Source organism: Gymnoscopelus microlampas, assembly GCF_963454915.1.
Source record: "Gymnoscopelus microlampas genome assembly, chromosome: 16".
In the NCBI taxonomy this organism is placed as follows: Eukaryota; Metazoa; Chordata; class Actinopteri; order Myctophiformes; family Myctophidae; genus Gymnoscopelus; species Gymnoscopelus microlampas.
This window is the reverse complement of record NC_139953.1, coordinates 48,925,205-48,933,917: the sequence shown is the minus strand read 5'-3', so window position 1 is coordinate 48,933,917 and position 8,713 is coordinate 48,925,205. Positions and strand designations below refer to the sequence as shown.

The following is an 8,713-nucleotide window of genomic DNA, read 5'->3' as shown; positions in this document are numbered from 1 at the left end:
CCACCATGATATTTGTTTCAATTTGAAAACTTTGCATTGTATACATGTTTATAACACCTTGCTAAACTAATATCCTATGTAATTTTTTTAATAAAGTTTTTCAGAAGGTTGCAAAATATGTGAAATATGCGATGCGAAGCTCATATTATGCGATGTGAAGCTCATATTATGCGATGTGAAGCTCATATTATGCGATGCAAAGCTCATATTATGCGATGCAGCCTTGTTGAAAAAAATTACCCCCGCATAATTATGCTCCATTTTGCTGATTATGCGGTATATTATGTGATCGCATAATCACATTTTTCTGGAGGGTCTAGTTAATAATCCACTTTCCTCACTTTAACAGGTGGAACTCTCACCAGTGTAACTACACATCAGCTGCCATTACCACTCAACATGGACACCAAGGAAATGAAGTCAGAAAAAAAAGATGGTGATGATCTCAAGGTAATATTTTTCTATAGTATAATCCTAAACACATGTTTTATTTTCAGTAGCTTTATCAATTACTATATCTGTAATTGCAGTGGTCTAATATACAATGCTAAACCAATCAATTGTATTCCTCTCTATTCCACTTTTGAATATGTACATACAACAGCAGTATGTCACTGATATGGTTCTAGTACAACTTATCTAACTCATTACAAGCTCATTTTATAGCATTAAAGGGGAATGAAACTCTAGTCTTGATGTTGTATTTTGTTTTCTGGTTCAGATTAAAAACTACAGCAGGGTAAAACAAAGAACGAAAAAGAAAAGGCTATCAGACTGCATTAGGCCGACTACATAGTACACAGTGTACAATAATTGATCACGTTAATAATGGGTGTGTCATGTATCAATGTGCATTGACAATACTGTTGACTACAGTCTGTGCTTGTACATTGGAACATCCATGACTGTAATCCATTAGAATTAATTCTATTAGCTGCACCTGTGTGGCGTACTAGCCTGTCCAAACAGAACAAGCACAGACTATATAGACGGCTGTCCCTCAAGTTTAATAGGTTAATATAATAATAAATATAAAAACAATATTATAGATGATACGCAAAGCCACAAGCATTTAAAATGTCTTCACTCACCTTGAGCTCATACAGTAGTTGTCTTCTCTATGCTTAGGACTACAGAATAAGTGTCATTCACTGGCTCTTTTCTTTCTTGCTAATATGCATTTTCATTTCAATGTGCCTTCTTTATGGTAAAGGGCCGATGTTGCAGGTGGAGAAGATTGTGTGTTGTGTTGATATTCTGTACAGAAAGGAATAAGACTGTAAGACTATCATTCTTTTCTGTGCACAGGATCTACAACCACATAAAGATGAAGAGCTGCATTCCTTCATTTATTCCATTAAAGGCAAACAGGGCAAACAGACACTAAACTGTGTCAGACGCCAGACCATTATAGACTTACTAATGACATGCCCCAAATTTAATGAGAATGCTAAAAAAAATGAAGGAAGAGAACTTGTAATTGTGAGAGGTGAACCTGGTAGTTTTAAAGCTATCACCCCACACTTTCCATGCTGTTTAATTGATAAAGAGGAGCATCTTGTAATTACATATCTAAAAGCTAAGGAAAACTATCAACCCCCAAACAGTGTAAGTGTCCGTCCAGGGACAACCCGAAACGACCTAGTCGTTTTTCATGTAGAAAAAGATGGTAAAATTCTGGTGAACACGTCCCTGACAGCAAAACAAGCCAAGTTCCTTAGTGTTTATGCTTACAAAAGGGAAACGATAGAGGAAGCTCTGAAACGGGATGGGCGCTTCAAAAGTAATGTCTCTGGACTCAAAGATATAAAAAAATATAGCAATAAAAAAAACTCTATTAACATTTCCAATCCAGTTGTTGATGACCTTAATAACAAAACATTCACGGTCATATTGGATGCAAAGAAGGCTCCACAAGAGAAGCAGTCAGACGGTTCAGTTCCCAGTTCTAGTACCAATACCAGTACGACTAGTACCAGATCCCCACAGCAGTCAGCAACACATGTGCCTGTTAATACTGACATGCCAGAGCACACAGCAAAACAAAAAACACGTCCAATTGCAGATTCTACGGAAATCCTAGCTGTCCTGCGTGCACAGTTTACAGATTTGTTCAAGCACATGAAGGACAGAGAAGGACAATCTAAACCTATAAAAGAGCTACTCCGTGTAGAATATGGAAAGAATGCGGAAAGAATGGCTTGCATGGATGTGAAAATGCAGAAGCAGTTAATGGTCCGGGCTGACTCTGTCTGTCAGGTGAGAGTAGAGGGGAAGGCTGCAGGGAGTGGGTTTCTCCTGTTTGATAAGTTCATTCTCACAAATGCTCATGTGATTGAAAAGGTGTATGACCTTGATAGAAAACAGCTGAAGCAGAAGGTCACGGTCTCTTTCAATTATGAAGATCTAGAGGGCCAGAGGGATTCAGTGCCTGTTAAACGTGAGGTTGTTGTCTTTGAAAAGACGGATCAGTCAGGATGTTATCATGATTGGGCTTTGTTGGAGCTTGACTTGGAGCTTGACTCACCCCCTGCACAAAAAATCCCTTCTGGATTGTTAGAAAACATCGTAACCACAGCTCACAAGGGTGGAATCTGTATTATCGGACACCCCGATGGAGGAGTGAAAAAAACAGACCCATGCTTTATCATTCCAGTTGATGACCGTAGAAAGGTTATAGAGGATCGTTATGAAGAGGTTGAAATGCAGCTCATTACTGATCAATGCTTTAACTTTAAACCCCTGGTTAATCAAAACCCAGATTTAGCTTATGATACATGCTTTTTCCATGGAGCATCTGGATCCCCCGTGTTTGATGAGTTTTGTAATGTTGTTGCAATGCACACAGGGGGTTTTAAGTGTGAGATTAAGGAAGGACAGGAAAATCCTTTCCTTGGTTGTGTTTACATGCACAATATTTATTCATTCAGAATGAACTCATTCCGAATAGAAATGTATACCCAACTGTTTACATGGCACCTGAATAAAAGTATTCCTGTTCCTCAATCGTTTACATGAGCAAAGCATTCATTCGGAATAGAACTCTGGTCATGCGCAGAGTGCTTCGGGCCAGGTTGGGGACGGGGGGAGGGGGCGGGGGTGTTTGACAGGTAAACATGTATTATTTACCTCTGGCAGCCTTGGTAATGAATAATAACAATTTTGGCTACACGTACATGGATCTTTTTCTAAACGCACATTTTTGTGTGCGTTTGGGCCTTTCAGCCACACGCAAACGGTGTTTTTGGCCGCTAAAACGGATATTTTTGTAAACGGATAAATAAGTGAAGGTTTTCCAAAACATGCGTTTCAGTGGATCTGTGTGGACATGTAATCCGGAGATTTTGATAAACGATGACGTCATCGCGCATTCGCACATGGTCATTATAATAATAAATAGTACAATAATACATAAACCGGACCGCTCATGGTCATTATAATAATAAATGAAGAGAGAGAGAGAGCAACACTTACAGTCTATGAAATAAGGCACGCTCATTTATGGCTAAATAATGTCATACTTAATAATAAGACAGTGGTGGGAAAAGTAGCTCATTCACTGTGTGACGAAAACCCTCTTTCTCTGCGCCAAGTAGAACACACGGCGCGCACACAGAATGTGGGGTCTGTCGTCCTAAAACACAATCGCCCCGGTGCCGAGAGTCCCTGCTTTATAGTGGTGTTCGATGTTTTTACATTGCCAACTCTCACATGTACATAAACGTTCAGATTTCAAATATAAAGTGCTTACCCCTGAGCCACGGACGTTACAAGGCGATCCGGACCGCGATAAGTACCCGTATCTCCCGTATTGTTCAATAAAAAGCATTTTAATCCGATCGTCAGCCATTTTCTCCAAATTTTCTCCGATGCTTTCAACCATGCGACACCAATGGTTGGAAGGTGTATTGCACTCTGATACATTACCAAAATAAAAGAACAGAAAAAGAAAATTGCTGGCGATGGGATTAAAATGCTTTTTATTGAACAATGCGGGAGATACGGGTACTTATCACGGTCCGGATTGCCTTGTAACATCCATGGCTCAGGGTTAAGCACTTTATATTTGAAATCTGAACGTTTATGTACATGTGAGAGTTGGCAATGTAAAAAAAAAAACGAACACCACTATAAACCAGAGACTCGACAGCGTCATGTGAACCATGGCTACTGTTTGCGCTGCAGCTGAGCCCTAATAATGTTGTTTTCGTTTATGTTCACGTATGCTGTTCACGTATGCTATTAAAATAATGCAGCTATTGCAGTATTGGGCCTTAACATGTGATTACAAATGTATTTGTATTTGGCCCCTCATATATATAATTATAAAATCAATGTAAATATAAAATCTGATATAAAATTGAAACATGCAGCTGATCGATGCGTTTCTGCGTCTACGTGTGGACAGGGATTTTTGTTTATCTTTGTCATGTGGCCAGGGATTCTTTTTAAAAACGGAGGACTAAAATATCCGTTTAGTAAAAGATCCATGTACGTGTAGCCAAGGCCTAACACGGCTGCCAGAGAGAAATAATAACAAGCCACAGCTCACACTCAATCAAAGCTGCCAGCTATATAGGTAAATGAGGAAGAAGAGAAGAGAGACAATAAAACAAGTTAAGAGAGAGAAGGTAGAGAGAAGGTTTGATAATGGAAGCACACCGCATCCTGGCTACGGCCATTGGTCTGCTATTGATGAGTTTAATGCAGCAAAATCAGCTCCTGTTATATTTGCTGCTGACCCGGAGGAGGAGCCGGTCGGCGGAGAACTACGTGCGTCTGCGACTTGGGCTTGGAGCGCCAGACTCCACATGGCTTGCGCCTCTCCCCCCCCCCACCCAGAAGCACCGCGCTAGCCAATGACACATGCGCAAAAGAACAAATGTATACCAGTCTGATACCAGTGCGTTTACATGGGCAATGTAGCCCGATTCTATCGGTATATACCAGCCCTTCAAACCCGAATGAAATTTCATTCGGATCAGACCGGTATGGCCATACCGATGCGTTTACATGAGCAATTCTATTCTGAATGAGTATTCATTCCGAATTGAAGTGGAATAAACCTGTCCATGTAAACGCAGCCAGTGAGTATGCCCAACCCCTGTCACGCATTCTTCCCAGAATCATCCTCAGACTAGTGAAAAGACAGAAGTTTGATGTACTGGAGGCATACCTCCACTACATCTCCATTCACAAGAATGACACATGTGACCAAGTGAAGGAGGATGTGAAGAAAATAGTGGAAAGACAGCATCGCCTTGCATTTCAAAACAAGCTTAAAAACTATGATGGAGACTCTGAGAAAATCAAGGAATTCATACAATTCTTCTGTCCACAAGATGATTCAGAGTCCACGAACACTGACTAGCTGCTTACACTGTTGTAGGACTCATAGATGGATACAGTAAAGCATAGGGTTAGATTCTGTCGTATACGTATGTTTATGAACAAGAGATAACAGTAGGGTTTTCTTTTTTGTACACCCACATAGAAAGCTGGCCCACCCAATCGATTTGGCAAAAAATATATAATTTGGAAATTGTTTTTTTTATAATTATTTGTTTTGATAATAAATCGGTAAAATCAGGCAAAAATAAGAATTAAATGACATAACCCTAATAAAGTAAAGGAATAAAGTAACAAAAAAAGAAAAGAAATAAAAGTATCAAAATCCGCCCCCAAAAAAACGGGTCAGGGACGCACTCCTGCCTAAACCCAGCCTATACTAGCATTCTGGCTGCGCCACTGCTCTACCTTACACTGTATCACTGCTTAATGGTTTATGTAAAACACTGTATCAATGCTTAATGGTTTATGTAAAACACTGTATCACTGCTTAATGGTTTATGTAAAACACTGTATCACTGCTTAATGGTTTATGTAAAACACTGTATCACTGCTTAATGGTTTATGTAAAACACTGTATCACTGCTTAATGGTTTATGTAAAACAAACACCAAACGTGGTTAAAACACTGTTGAGGAGACTAGCATGGTTTATTGTTTATTCTGTATTAATGTATTCTGTATCCATTATATTTTATGTCATTCTATGTTTGTATCTTCATCTTACGCTCATTTATACTAACTTTACTGTTCAAGTGGAATAGTGTTTTTCATAAAGTACAGTAGCCTATATGATGTATGCTCTGTATCAATTCTATTGTGATTTAAGCCAAATAAATGAGTGAAATATGAGTATTTTGTCATCCTTGACTTGGGATTTGAGATGTGCTACCGGTTTCATAATAGTTTTCTGCTTTGCTCCTCTGTGTTGTTCCAATTTAAACTTGAAAGACCATACATGTGTCTGGTATTTCTATTACCAGTGTCAGACAGTACATTATTACAAAGTAATATTGTTAGGAAACCAAGGTTGAAGCCAAACGCAGACACTCAAACACCAGAACTCAAGAGACATGGATGAACTCGACAACGACTTTACTAAACAGATTATTAGCAGTATAAAAAAAAATACAAATGATCCAGTAAAGCACCTGAAGGCTGGTTTGACCGTGGGGGGAGGGGGGGGGGCGGGTAGGGTGAGCTTGGAGAGATCATTTTTGTACCGCATTTTGCTCACTGTTTAATTTATTTCCAAGTCCCCACCTCTGGGAGGAGCCAATGGTGGAGCTTGGCATGGAGTGCTCCCAGGCCCGGATTAACCCCCCCCCCACCCCCCACTCCCACTTTCAATTACTGTTATTTTATTTTACTATGGCTATAAACACCATAGATTTGCACGAGATTATTAGTTACAGTACAAACTTGGCAAATATGACCAGCGGCGTTAGCTTTGATGTGTCGCTAATCACTCACCAACGTACCAGGGGCAGTTGACTTTTTTCATAAAAGCCGCTGTTGTCCATTGTGGAGACCCCTTCCACTGGCATAACGGAGTAATACGGATAAACAAAAATCGCCTATTTTAGCAGCTCCAAAGTTATTTTTTTTTAATTAATAGGTTAAACAACGTCAACCCAGAGCCGAGACCCTGCACGACATATCTGCTTTGGGCGTATATACTCAACTCTGCATTTCTTCCGTAAAGTAATACCGATATTGTTTCGTTTTTCATTGCGATTACCCCTCGCTCTCGTAGCTTAAAGTCAATTCTCGCGCTCTCTAATGGCGTCAGTGGCGATCGGGTCGCGCCGCAAGTGACGTTTTGAACTGTTCTAAATGTGACTTGTGTGTTTAGAGCAGGTTACAGAGCTTTCAGTCTGATATTCATCTTTAGAAATCACATTTGAATCGGAACGGAAACCAACAGCTGAAACCACCTCTGAGTGTGGCTGAAGTCGGCTTTGTAAACTAGAAAAAGGGCTCCTCGGAGCACTGCCAGACCCCTAGTGGTTGAAATCTGAATGGCCGGACTTCGCATGACGTGTGTGCAGAGGAAAAGAGGGACAGACCGACCGACCGACAAAGCCTCATGTAGGCCGAGCCCCTGGGTCTGGCAAAAAATCAGATTCCATGTGTCTTTCTTCTGTTCAGACTTCTTCACCCATTAGGACCTGAAGCCGATTCCACATGTCTCCTAAATCCCAACAGTATTCTGAATAACGTATGTTTCTATATCAGTGGTGCTCAAAATGTCTCATGTCAAGGACCGCCAAAATTATATGTATTTGGCCGCGGATCCCCATCTCCAAATATTTTGTTCCAGGGACCCCCCAGAAGCAAAGATTTGAGTTACAAATGTTCGCTTTAAAAATGTGCACACATTTTCACGATTTTTCAAAAATAGCAGATCTACAAGCTCACTCGGTGCCACGCTATGAGCTGCTATTTTTGAATAGCCAAGGTGTAAAATAAATAATAAAAATTAAAGCCATTGATGGTGGTTAATATTTCTACCCTGACGATAACAAATGAAACGAAACAATAAAAACAGGGACCATATCACAACACGGTAATGGCCACTACCAATCTGAAACCAGTGGTGTAAAGTTAATTTACTCAAATACTGTACTTAAGTAAACTTTTGAGGTATTTTTTTACTTTATTATATAGTATAGTATTTCCAATTTTAAATACTTTTACTTCTACTCCACTACATCTCAGAGGCATATATTGTACTTTTACTCCACTAGAATTACCTGAAAACTTTAGTTGCTTTGTAGATTTTGATTATTAATACAATTACTCACTTCAGCCCTATACGTATATACATTTTGGCCATTTGAAAAGAGCCGATCTACAAGCTCACAATGCGTCACATCGAGACATATTGTGAGCTTGTAGATCCGCTTTTTCAAAAGTTTTTTTTTATACATTTTGTACATTTGAAAACTTGTGAAATGTGACTTTCTGCATAATGAGTACTTTTACTTTTGGTACTTCAAGTACAATTTGATGCCAAACTTTTCTACTTTTCCTTATCCCCTTCATACCCAAATATGTAGATCTCTGTAACTGTCAGTTCTTCTCCCTTTTATGCCCATATATGGCGATCCCTGATGTCATCAGTATATGCTCATATATGGGCATGCAGCCTTTTATATCCATATATGGAGCATGTTCCCTCTGTCCCCATCAAGATCAGTGTCCATGTTGACAGGAGAGATGATCAGAGGAGCAGAGTTTGTACCTCCATTATTAAGATCAGGACTGAAGAATGGATATAGTTTCTCAGTGAAGGTGCAGCCAGTGAAAGAGTAGAGATGAACTCTGGCCTCCACATCATAAAAGGAGACCAGACCCTCCTC

The 8,713-nt window shown here is 39.8% G+C and overlaps 1 protein-coding gene across 1 annotated transcript; it reads left to right on the top strand.

The window, feature by feature from the left end:
• Positions 1–1,842: 1,842 nt before the first annotated feature.
• Positions 1,843–5,141, top strand: LOC311063938 (serine protease FAM111A-like; the record flags this gene model as incomplete). The annotated part of the gene is made up of 2 exons (XM_084083568.1): positions 1,843–2,697; positions 5,085–5,141. The coding sequence occupies exons 1-2, from the start codon at positions 2,023–2,025 to the stop codon at positions 5,139–5,141; spliced, it is 732 nt and encodes a 243-aa protein (XP_083939694.1). The 5' UTR covers positions 1,843–2,022.
• Between the last annotated feature and the right edge of the window lie 3,572 nt (positions 5,142–8,713).